General features: G+C 35.7%; 2 protein-coding genes across 2 annotated transcripts; both read left to right on the top strand.

The window, feature by feature from the left end:
* Nucleotides 1–5,553: 5,553 nt before the first annotated feature.
* LOC130054897 (histone H2A) lies at nucleotides 5,554–7,932 on the top strand. Its single transcript, XM_056165976.1, has one exon. The coding sequence runs from the start codon at nucleotides 5,988–5,990 to the stop codon at nucleotides 6,366–6,368; it is 381 nt and encodes a 126-aa protein (XP_056021951.1). The 5' UTR covers nucleotides 5,554–5,987; the 3' UTR covers nucleotides 6,369–7,932.
* A 487-nt stretch (nucleotides 7,933–8,419) lies between these two features.
* LOC130054894 (histone H1-delta-like) lies at nucleotides 8,420–10,787 on the top strand. Its single transcript, XM_056165972.1, has one exon. It carries the CDS (start codon nucleotides 8,893–8,895, stop codon nucleotides 9,469–9,471), a length of 579 nt encoding a protein of 192 aa, XP_056021947.1. The 5' UTR covers nucleotides 8,420–8,892; the 3' UTR covers nucleotides 9,472–10,787.
* The last annotated feature ends 2,088 nt before the right edge of the window (nucleotides 10,788–12,875 follow it).

The raw sequence follows: 12,875 nt of genomic DNA, 5'->3' as shown, positions 1-12,875 counted from the left end.
TTATAACTGGTTGTTTAAATAGTAATGAGGTACTTCTCACTTTAATTTCCAAATGGAAAGGGGAGTTAACCCCATGGAATAAATTATATAGGTGTGAAAAATATTTTCAAAGTTTGTTTTAAAACTACATCTCATTCTTCAGTGTGGTGGCTACAGTATAGAATACTTCATCTATTACTCCCTGTTAATTAATTATTATCTTTAAAAAATCAATATCAAAACCACTGACAACTGCAATTTTTTCAATAGTAAGGTAGAAACTATTTTGCAATTTTTGTCATGTGTGATAAAATAACTCCACTTTGGAGAGACTTTAGTTTGCATATTTTACAGAACAACCTGTAATAGAGTTGTTATCAATGCTATTAATATAATAGAACGTAGAAATAGAAAACTTTATTACATCATATGCTAAGCAGTATATTTCTCAAGCGCTTATGTAAAAATAGCAACCCAACCTTATGTGGATTAATTTCTCATTTATGAACAAAATACTGCATTGAAAGGCACATACATCATTATAATTGTCCGACTTTGAAAATCAATGAACTGAAGAAACATTTTTGAACCACAATAATGTAAAATTGAATTATTTTATTTATGTATATATATATACAGGTATAAATATTTTTACACTGTAAGACTTGAAATATGGAGATTTACTATCAGGAGCTTTATTCAATATAACTAAAACTTCTAAGACTGTATGCATGTAGAACTATTTATGTGTGACTGTGTTTGAATGGGTGGTGAATGTGAAATGTAACATTCCATTGGTATTACACAACGATATTTGATATAATATATGCATTAATATATTATATATGCATTAATATGTTTCAATGGAAAAATCCAATAGTTAAAGAAATGGAATTCATGAGAGCAGTAATTGAATTGATGCATGCATCAAATAAATTATTGAAGATATCTTCAATTATCTGAGTTTATAATAATTTGGAGCTCATATAAAACTGAGGAAGGAAATGCCCCAGTAGATTTTGCATCTTCTAATATAATCTCTTAACATGTCCCATACCATTTTTATACGCGTCATTAGATTATGTTACATGATGCTTGTCCGTGTGTTTGTCCAGGGTCATGTTCTCTGGAATTTGGCCCCATCCAGATACCAAAACCCCTACCCCTAGTATCATCAAATTTACTATTTTGTTAAAGGACTACCTGTTCTTTCTAAATATCTATTTAGTTTCAATTTAATATCAACAGCACTAAAGAAGATGTTATTTAAGTGTTTTACACATAAACATTATATATCAAGTTTGGCCTCCCTCTGGGGTCAGAACCCCTACCCCGGGGATAATGAAATTTACAGTTTTGGTAGAGGCCTTCCTATTACCAGTCACAGTTGGTGGTGAGCCCATCAAAGAAGTTGAGTATTTCATCTACCTGGGGAGTGTGATGGACAGACAAGGTGGTACAGACCGTGACATAAAGTCAAGAATCAGCAAGGCACGAGCAGCGTTTACCATGCTAAAGAACATATGGGCCTCAGAGAACATCCGCATAACTACCAAACTGCGGATCCTCAACTCCAATGTTAAGTCCGTCTTACTGTATGGAGCAGAGACATGGAGAAATAGAGCAGAGACATGGAGAACGACCAAAAAAACTCTGCAGAAGATCCAGACAGTTTACAACACCTGTCTCAGGTGCATCTTCAACATCCGATGACCTGAAAAGATCACAAATGAAGAACTATGGAAGAGAGCAGGGCAGGAACCTTGAGACATACAAATCGGAAGGAGGAAGTGGGGCTGGATTGGACACACCCTAAGGAAGTCACCTTCCAGCACCACACACCAGGCCCTGACCTGACCTGACCTGGAACCTGCAGGGTAAGAGAAAGAGGGGACATCCAAGAAACACCTGGAGGCGTGACTTCCATCGAGGCAGAACTAAAAGCGCAGGACATGACCTGGCACGATACTGCAAAAGCAGCCCAGAATCATGTTTGTTGGAGGACTGTTGTCAATGGCCTATGTTCCTCACGGAACGACAGGCCTAAGTAAGTAAGTAAGTAAGTAAGTAAGAGGCCTTCCTGCTCTACATCACTATGCATATACTTTTTCTTACATGTGTGTGTTTTTTGAGAAGAAGAAATTTGAAAATTGGTCAATTTTGGGAAGTTTTTGCCCCAGGGGTGCCGGAAATCTGAAATTTACAATTTATGTCCCCCTTGTCCCAAAGATGCTTCATGCCAAATATGAAACGAATTGGACAGGTAGTTATCAAGAAGTTAAAAATGTTCAATCGTTAACTCACGACGACGGACGTCGGACAACCAATTGCAATAGGTCACCTGAGTAAACTTGGGTGACCTAAATAGATACCTACAGGCCTTATTGGTCATCCGAGTAGCAAATGACAACAGAAGGCAAGTCTTGAAATAAAGTGAAAGTTAGTGTTAATAAAAAGGTAATGTATTTGGAATTATAAATTGCAAGACGTTAAGTAGTATGTTCTATATTCTGGCAGAAATTAAAATATACATTATATCTTTAATGTTCATTGGAAATACAGAAACCCAAACCAGGCCTTCTTGCTCTGCATTTATTTGTTCTTCAGAATGTAGTAGAAAACTTAGGTAAATTGGTCGTTTTTTGGTAGGTTTTTCCCTGCCAGAAAGAAGCCAAGGTGCAGAATTGTAACTTTAATAGTGCATGTTATTGCATCATTAGAAATATTTTATATTAATTAATATGAGAAATATTTAATTTCATATAAGGGGTGGTATTCCTCCCTTATTCACATTAGGCAGGTCCAGCACAATGTCTTGAATGAGCTTTATTAGAAATAGCTTGATATTAAGGTAGTTTAGATTGAATTTCTTAAGTGCAGTGGCATAGCCAATAAGTTACATGATAATTTGTTAGTATGTTCATACTTAGAACTAAACACAACACTATTCTAATTAGAGTTCATAACAAATTTTAAGATTTTTCATGAAAAGAGAATTTCTTTTGTGTTGTTAACTGTCCACTACCCTGTGTGTTTTGAAACCTGGAAAAGTATGATGTCTTTACAATGTGTAACCTGACTGCAAATCCATTATTCTCATAGACTTTTATTCTATTCTGAAGATTGGATAACTGTTGCTTAACAACTTAATAATCCTAAACAATCAAAATTCTTCGTAAGAGACATAGTTGAAGAATTATTTTTGGTTTACAATGTGTTGTATGGACTTCAAGGATGAAATATGTTCACTCTGTGGAATTTGATTTTTATGCTTTTAGAACCTAATTTGATAAAAGATTCAAATTAGGTAAATCAAGCTATTTCAAAATGCTTTATAAAGCTATATATGGCTAAATCAAGAGATTGTGCTGGATCTGGGTGGGTGAATGGATGGATGGATGGATGTCCGATGGATGTGTTAGCAGTGGTTAGGATTATTATAAGATATACTCCATGACATGCGGATCTGGAACTTACTAAAGTTGTATGTAGAAATTGAAAACCTTACCTCAAAGCAGGTCTTCTTATGTTAATTGAAGTTAATAGGTTGTTGTTGAAGGTTTTTGAACGGCACTTCTCGTGTATATTTACTTTAGAAAGTCAGCAAACTGTCCGTGAAACTTGGACAAATTCTTTATCTAAATATCCATATTCTTACTATACTCCTGACAAACGCATAAAATGCCTCTCACCGAGAATCACGAATTCCTCTCGAACACTGTTCCCCCAAAGATAGAAGGCTATTGTTATCGAGGGAAATGTAGAGTGTCTATGTTAAAAGTGCTTTCGTTATCCATTTGTCTAAAAATGTCTGTTCAGTAGGGGAGGGGGACTCATCAATTATTAAGATAAATAATTCCTGCGACAAACACTCAGTGTTATACTGTCAAACTTTCCGCCATATTGGGTGCAGAAGGAGGAAGGTTAGCGCAGGCGTAATAGCTTTTTTTTTTTTTTTTTTAAATTTATCCTGGGATAGTTTCGAAGTATAGGCCCGTTCAACATTCTTAAAAAATGGACATCCTCCATAATTAAGATGATAGAACATGTGTAAAAATGTGTAGAATATTTTTAGGAAAAATGTTATTTGTAGTCGAGTGCTTCCTGAAAGAAATGACATTAGATGGGTGGAAATACGAAAGTGATGGACGTACACAGTGTTTGCGTACTCTGATGGAGAGGACCATAGACGTCTATGAAAGAACTAAGAGCATGGGTTTTGCCCGAACATCAGCTTGTGTCCAAGTTATTTTATTACCCACACCAACATGAAACACAAATTTTGAAATAAATTGAAATTTTAAGTTTTTATAAGCCTATCATGACCTGAATTTGATGTATACCCCCTACCCACTTGTTTAAGAACAAAAACAATACTGTCCCCTGCCACTTAGTACATTGTCATCGAAATATAGAGATCACAAAGTATCCAACACGTGCGTGTGTGTTACTATGATTGAGGAAATAAATAGTGCATATTATAAGCTGTATTGAGAAGCAGATTTTTAAAAATGTATTTAATTACTATAAACTGACGTACTCTCATGGGCACAATTTAATTTGGTCAGGTATTGTTTGTTTTGTTTTGAACATATCCTATTGATCAAATCAAACGGATTGGGAAGAAGTTCTAACAACTTACAAGTCCTTCTCCTAAAATATTAACAATATGTCATGCAAGATAATAAGTAACAATTAAAATGTATGATAAACGAATCTACAAGTTTCTTGTAAAAAAAAAATTGAACTGAAAAAAAAAATTCATATTAGTTTACATAGGCAAATCAACATCGCCGCGTGTAAGAGGTTTGTATCAATATTGACGAAGTCTATGGATCGCCAAATTAACATAAACTCAAATAATAGAAAATATCTTCAATCTCTCTTTAATTGAATTAATTAATGCGCGCATTAAATCAATTGTTGCTCTCATCAATTATAATGCGCGCATTGTATCAATTATTGCTCTCTTCTATTGAATTGTAGCACGCATGAATTGAAATGTTGATATCATTGATAATTCATTCGAAGAGGTCATTGATTCAATTTTAAAGTGTGCGCCAATTCAGCTGAAGAATTTATGCTATCATCAATTCAATTAATGCGCGCAAGAATTCAGAATTGAAGATGTCATTTAAAATTTGAAGAGATCTTTATTGAAATTGTTGTGCGCATCAAATGAATTGATGATATTTTCAACTAAATGAAGATATTTTCAATTATTTGAGTTTATGTTAATTTGGCGATCCATACAAGTCAAACACGAAAAGGCGGTTAATAAAAAGAATAGCTGTAGCTCCACAATAATTTTTAGGTATAAGTAATGTACTTGATGTAATTGTGTATATACTAGGATAGTCGGTCACTATATATTTCAGCCTACGGACAAACAGTTGTATATAAACCTCCAGACAAATAATGAATGTAAATGGAGAGATAAAGCCAGTTAAAAGGCAGATAAAATATGCGCAATATAATTAATTATCGTCATATCGTCTTATAAACAATAAATATGCTTAATATCTAAGTATCGTGATCCTATTATAGCTCCCTGTATATAAAAGTGGGTTTTTTGGTTTTTGTTCGTGTATGAATTGTTATTAGTTTCCCTGGGTTTTCTCTACATTTTGTGTTCCCAGCTTAAATGGTGGAACTGATCAGTTGATTACAGAAGAAGTTTACTGTTGGTAGCTAAAACTCCTCATTGAGTTGATCTCGATCTGTTTACATGCACTACACATAGAATCAATTTATTTCAGCATTGGTATGACATAGAATAATGAAAAGACTGAAGATGCACAATAATGTAGTGTATTGCAGTGTATTGGCTATATGGACCGCGGACAGATCTATCGGCCTGGGTAGCTCTATGGTGGTCAGAGCACCTTCTGGGTAAAAGGGCGATCTCATGACCAAGGAAGACGGCGCGTTTAAAAGGGTAAATGTTGTGATGGCTTGAGTTATTCGTTGCTTTGCTTTGTTCAGCTTACAACCTATAAAAAAAAAAGATGTCAGGACGTGGTAAAGGAGGAAAAGTGAAGGGAAAGGCAAAGAGCCGATCTTCCCGTGCGGGACTTCAGTTTCCCGTGGGTCGTATCCACCGTCTGCTGAGGAAGGGTAACTACGCCGAGAGAGTGGGAGCCGGCGCCCCCGTGTACCTGGCCGCCGTTCTAGAGTACTTGGCCGCCGAAGTCTTGGAATTGGCAGGCAACGCTGCCCGTGACAACAAGAAGACCAGAATCATTCCCCGTCACCTGCAGCTGGCCATCCGCAACGACGAGGAGTTGAACAAACTTCTGTCCGGCGTGACCATCGCCCAGGGTGGTGTCCTGCCCAACATCCAGGCCGTGCTCCTGCCCAAGAAGACCCAGAAACCCGCCAGCAAGTAAAAAGTCTGCTTGAAGCAAACAAACAAACAAACGGCCGTTTTCACGGCCACCAACCTTTTTTGAAAAGACACCTCTAAATGCGTTGATTGTCAATGAAAATGTCAAAACTGAGAAATAGGGAATGATTTCCAAGTTGACAATATCCAATATGATATATATCCAGTACACCTACACTTCAAAGAAATACAAACAAAAAACAACAATGGATGCAAGACGTGGGTTGATATATGTATTATTTTGAATTCTAAAATTCCTAATAAATGAGGGACTTGTAAATTGCATCCTATGATGTCCAGAAGTTGGAATTGGGCTATATAGCCTTGTATCGAAATCATGAGAACATGTGACCTTCCATTCGGTAAATTGACTTCATTTTACTTAAATACCAAAAAATAAAACGAGATTTCGTATAAAACAAGGCTGACAAGTGATTAAATAGTCCCGTTTTAGCCATTTTTGAATAGATTTAAAATAGGTAGACGAAATGAAAACAAAGAATAAGAAGTACAATTTTACAGTACATGCATTCGAAAAAGTATTGAGTTTCCAGACAGAAAAAACAACAACAACCCAACCCACTATTTGGTCAAAAGATGACTATTTTGTGATTGCTATATTGACATGTGTTCATGTTTACAATTAAATCCAACGTTAAGAATCTGCAGCATGAATTGTGCACTTCGTGAAGTTGAAGATGAAATATGCATCCACCAGAGAATTATTGTGTCTGAAAATACGGAGCACTTTGTTACCTATTCAAAAACTTGACCCTGTTCAATAAACTTGTTTCAACTGGCTTTTAAATGGCGAAGATTACGAAACTCTTTGCATCCTATGTCAGATGCTGAGCTCATGATGTGTTGCTGAAGGCGTACTACGCAATATTATATATTTAGCAATTATTACTCAAGGCACTTATTGGGTATTTGTTATCGTTTAACACATACATATATGAATATATTTACTTAACACATATGTCATATCTATTTCAGTATGTATTGAGTACCGTAACATTGCTTGGTGGAAATTCCTTCTAACTAAAAGTCCATCACAACATATAACTTCAGTCATATTCATCCCTTAAAGACTCAGTCTCAATGTTATAAACTTGATATATAGAATATTTATACTAAGTTTAGATAATCTGAACAAGAGTTTATTCTGTCTGTTGTCATATTAGGTTGGTGCACAAGATGAGTTTATTCCAATTTTGGGTGCAGAGGACATAATCATAAAGAAAGAATTAATATCAGAAAAGATTACAACATGTTAACGACAAACTACACTCAAGGGTCAAAACTATTTCTTCGACACTGCTAATTTTCACTATATATTCATTTCATTACGACTTTCGGATTTTAAACACTTTACTACCAACATTTGAAAATTAGTGTTATCATTATGAAATTTTCAGAATATGTGCAGAATATACTCAAGATTCATGACAAATGTTTATTGTTATTTCTTATACGTTTTTTGTGGGATGATTTATGAATTCTAAAATGCATGCTCATTGATATGAAATGTGTAAGATTAATTTCAAATAAAGTTCTTACAACATGATTATCCTAGTGAGTATTAAAAACTGTAACACATATAGGAGGGAGGGAGGGGGGGGGGGGGGGGACACACACCAAAAAAAAACCCCAAGATTTAAATCTAAGTGACTATGCATGATTTGTGAAATTTTTATGGTGATGGCTGAGGTAGAAATAGTTCTATCAATGCTTTAAAATTTGTATTATTAAGTGCATTGTATAGACTTAGCAGTGCAGAAATACTTTTGATCCTTGAGTGTATACAGGTATAGATGCAGCATATGGGGAAACATTTTAGTACAAATCGGGTGTATACAAAATTTAGTAAATGGACAACATCAGTGTTATACCAAAATAGGAATAATAAACTAAAAGGATTTTTGCAGTTCTATAGCAGCATTACCTCTTTTTCTCAAAGTTCTAACTAGATATTCACTCAATTTCAACTGGTTTGTTTTCATTCATCATCAACCAAGTCAATTTATCCTTCTTTGTGAAATGGTAATAAAAAAAAAAAAAATAAAATAAAAAAAATATTTACATACGTGCACATACAATCAAGTGTTATATATATATGTCATGCAAATTAGTAATTTGTTGTAATAACAAATTAGTAATTTGTTATAATAACAAATTACTAATTCGTTATAACAAATTAATAATCTGTTATAACAAATTAATAATCTGTTAATAACCAATTATTAATCTGTTTTAACAAATCATTAATTTGTTATAACACACTAAAAAAAGATACTGCTGCGGCCCTAATATGCTTCCGTAGGAGGGTTGTGATAACATTTACGGCTGATATTCCTTTGTTGAGGCGCAACTCGAATGCAAAGACTTTAACATCAAAGCACACCGAGACAACACGATACACACACCGACAGATTGGATGTTTTCAAGGAGGTCCGCGCTCGATGTAAACAAAACAGCGAGTGCGTTCCGAGCGACTAGTATTTACTGTTCTCGTGTCGTACGCAGTCATGGCAGATACAGCAGCTCCAGCAAAAAAGAAGGTTTCCAAGCCCAAGGTGCCCGCAGCGCACCCCAAGTACATCGACATGATCAAGGCTGCCCTTGGGTCACTGAAAGAGCGTGGCGGATCATCTAAACAAGCCATTCTCAAGTACGTGATGGCCAACTATAAACTGGGCAATGACGCCAAATCCATCAATGCCCATCTCAGAATGGCCCTTAAAAATGGAGTCAAAAAAGGTGCTTTGAAGCAAGCCAAGGGTACAGGCGCCAGCGGTTCCTTCAAGCTTGGAGACAAGCCCAAGGCTGAGCAGAAGCCTAAAGCTAAGAAAGTAGCCAAACCAAAGGCTGCCAAACCTAAGAAGGCTGCTGCTGCCAAGCCCAAGAAGGCTGCCGGAGAGAAAAAGGTCAAGAAGACTCCAAAGAAACCAGCTGCGCCCAAGAAGGCCAAGACTCCCAAGAAGAAGACGGCAGCCAAGTCCCCCAAGAAGCCCGCCGCCGCCAAAGCCCCCAAGAAGGCCAAGACCCCCAAGAAGGCCGTCGCCAAGAAATCCAAGACTCCTAAAAAAGCAGCCGCCAAGAAATAAGCACTCTTGCAATTTCCTGCAGAGTGTTTACTCCTTTAACAAAAGCCCTTTTTAGGGCTACCAACATTTTTAGAAAAGATGCCTTTCTTACACGTGTGAGAGAAACACATTTCTCCATCATTTAATAAGTGAATACTGATGCAAGCCATTTGCTTTTTAACGTTTATTCTGTTCTGACTTCCAAGTTGTTGGATAAGAAATAAGATCGAGACTGGTGACATGATAAATAATATTATGACAACTGAGAAAAAAAAAGAGTTCAAAATTCACACACACACACACATATATATATCTATTATTATTATATATATAATTATAGCAATGTAGTATAGTATAGTACCCACTTCATTGATTCCTCATTCCTTTGAGTAAAGCTAGCTTGAATTCACCAAATAAATATCTGATCAGTGTCTAACAGTGACAAAAAGTGGGTTATATCACGAACAGAGTGACAATACCTCAGATTTAACCTTCGAAATGAAATAAACACTTACACATTTTAAAAAGTTATCCAATGCTCAAATGCACTGCATGTTTTTGTTATGATATGACAGTGAAGTATAGGATTTGGGGTCTTGAAAAATTTACAAAGCTATTTACTAATTAGTCTCAACTAACTAGCACGAATAACATCAAATCATATGCCAATGGTGTTAGTCGCAACTAATATATTTCAATTAACAAAACCTTAATGACTTTTTTCCAATATTTTGTAAATTCCAAGAATTAAAATGATTCCTGAGAATCCAATATGTAAGTGTTTTCATCTCAATCCAAATATATTTGAGGACTGCTTTTGTCGAATACTATTTTGCAACCTCAATGTTAAATGTTTATTATTACAAATTTGATAATGCAACATACAAAAAATGGAGAAAAGACAAAATTCTATGTATGTTCTCAAAAATTGTCCATTTTGATTTCTACACATATCTGTAGGAATGAACTGTCTTCAATACTTAAGAGTACAAGACTGCCAGTCTGATTGACTGCATATGGGCACAGGCGCCATCCCTTGGCACCCTCTGTATTCAGGACAGCATTTTATACTGTTTCATTTTTACTTCCCATATTTGCATCCGTGTTGTACTGTGCATGTTTAATTATGAATCACAATTTCAGACCAATGTCAATATAGAAATCCGTTAATAATGATGTGTATACACCTGTGTGTGTGTGTGTGTGTGTGTGTGTGTGTGTGTATATGTATAATGCAATGAAACTTGTACATATGTACAATGACAATTGTACATGCTACCTGAGAGCCCTTGCTTGGTGAATAAATCCGAATAAAAATATCTCATTTTAATGTATAATATGTACTTGTCTTTGCATACTTTTGTAGTCCACATATATAAATGCTTAAAATTCTACCCTGAATCCCCTCCTTTCCCCTTAATTCATCGTTGTCTTTCTTTTTTCATGTTTGTTAATTCTGTGCAAAAAGGTGGATTGAAATGTCTCTAGTCAAGACCAATCAACGCTGCATACAAGCCGCTAATCGCAGAGTGTCTTTCAGAACCGCTGACCAATGACAAGTGCCGTTAGATAGGAGCGCGCCGATTTCGATTTGCTTATAAACCCTAGTGGTCTAGATCGGCCATTTCATTTATCCGAATCAGGAGAAGATGGCACGTACAAAGCAGACCGCAAGAAAATCTACTGGAGGCAAAGCCCCACGAAAACAGCTGGCTACAAAGGCCGCTCGTAAGAGCGCCCCAGCCACCGGTGGCGTCAAGAAGCCCCACAGATACAGGCCAGGAACTGTCGCTCTTCGTGAGATCAGAAGATACCAGAAAAGCACTGAGCTTCTCATCAGGAAACTTCCATTCCAGCGTCTGGTCCGTGAAATTGCACAGGACTTTAAGACCGATTTGCGTTTCCAGAGTTCTGCCGTTATGGCCCTCCAGGAAGCCAGCGAGGCCTACCTTGTAGGACTCTTTGAGGATACCAACTTGTGCGCTATCCACGCCAAGAGGGTGACCATCATGCCCAAGGATATTCAGCTGGCCAGACGTATCCGCGGCGAGCGAGCTTAAATTTCATCGTCTGACACTCAAAAACAAACGGCCGTTTTCACGGCCACCAAATTCTTTCGAAAAGATGCCTTCATATTACTCTCGATCGAGAAACTGTCATGAAAGTATAACTATGGTACACATAATCCTACATTCACGCACTTGAATCATTAAAATTTTCTGCATAATTACAATAGTTTTAAGGCACGTTCAGTGAGAATAATAATTTGCTGACCGTGTTATCTATATATACTTTGTGATGAAAAGCAGGTAGTCTATAGACATACCACAAAAGCATTGAAAATCCTCGTCAGCAGAAAACTACACGTTTGTGTATTCAGCGTACGAGATGATCGTTTGTACACAACTTGCTAAGAATGTGTAATACATTATATAGAAATCGACGGTGTAGTACACCAAAACAACCTAGCTTTTAGAAGAGTCAGATATTGAACATTTTATACTACCAACATTCTGGAATCTCGTGGGCATATCAAGCATGCATTTATAATAACAAAAATCCCACTAACATATTGTAACTTTTATTAAATACACAAATTTGTAGAAATGGGGGGAATTATGATTATTCAAAGGGAACAGTGACATTTAACTTTGCATTACACTATTGTTTGCATAATCATATAACATTTTATATCATGCAACCTAAACGAAGTGATAAAATTATCATTGTTTTACTCTTTCTTTTTTTCTTCTTTTTTCTATTTTCCCCCCAGTTTGCACAGAACAATATATTGATATAGTGTGCTGAGCTTGATTAAGAATAGATTACCTTCATTTGACAGAATCCACATACATACATACATACATACATACATACATACATACATACACTACATACACTACATACACTACATACATACACAGCTTCATCAAAAATATTCTAAATGTATTCTTGGTGTACAGAAGAAAAGTACAAATTTTGCTGTACTATCAGAATTGGGGAGATTCCCTCTACATTATGATATTTTGAAATCAATCATGTTATTGGTACAGGGCTTGAAAACCTAAATGAATTTGATAAAATATTTATTATTAGGATGCTTATCTACTGTAGTAAATGTTTACATTGCAACAATGAACTATCATGGTACTCACTAGACGTAGAAAAAGCTTTAGAATATGAACATAGAACATATTTTATTTTCCAATCAAGGGCCCTCAAGGGACAGCATGAAAATACATACAAATAATGTACATATACATATTATACAAGTAAAGAAAGAAGTGATTACATAACACATAGTTATATACAAATAATGTCATATATTGTTCAAAATAAATTTTCCAGTTATATTTAGAATAGATGGCTCTTCAGAACATAGTATGTAAATGAATTTTTGTTCATCATTGAGTTTGGTAAAAAAA

This window comes from Ostrea edulis, chromosome 5 (assembly GCF_947568905.1).
Source record: "Ostrea edulis chromosome 5, xbOstEdul1.1, whole genome shotgun sequence".
Classification (NCBI taxonomy): Eukaryota; Metazoa; Mollusca; class Bivalvia; order Ostreida; family Ostreidae; genus Ostrea; species Ostrea edulis.
This window is presented reverse-complemented; position numbering and strand designations above follow the sequence as displayed.

What these genes read in the sequence shown, in the direction of transcription:
- LOC130054897 (XM_056165976.1), top strand. Translation starts at nt 5,988, where the DNA reads ATGTCAGGACGTGGTAAAGGAGGAAAAGTGAAGGGAAAGGCAAAGAGC.
- LOC130054894 (XM_056165972.1), top strand. Translation starts at nt 8,893, where the DNA reads ATGGCAGATACAGCAGCTCCAGCAAAAAAGAAGGTTTCCAAGCCCAAG.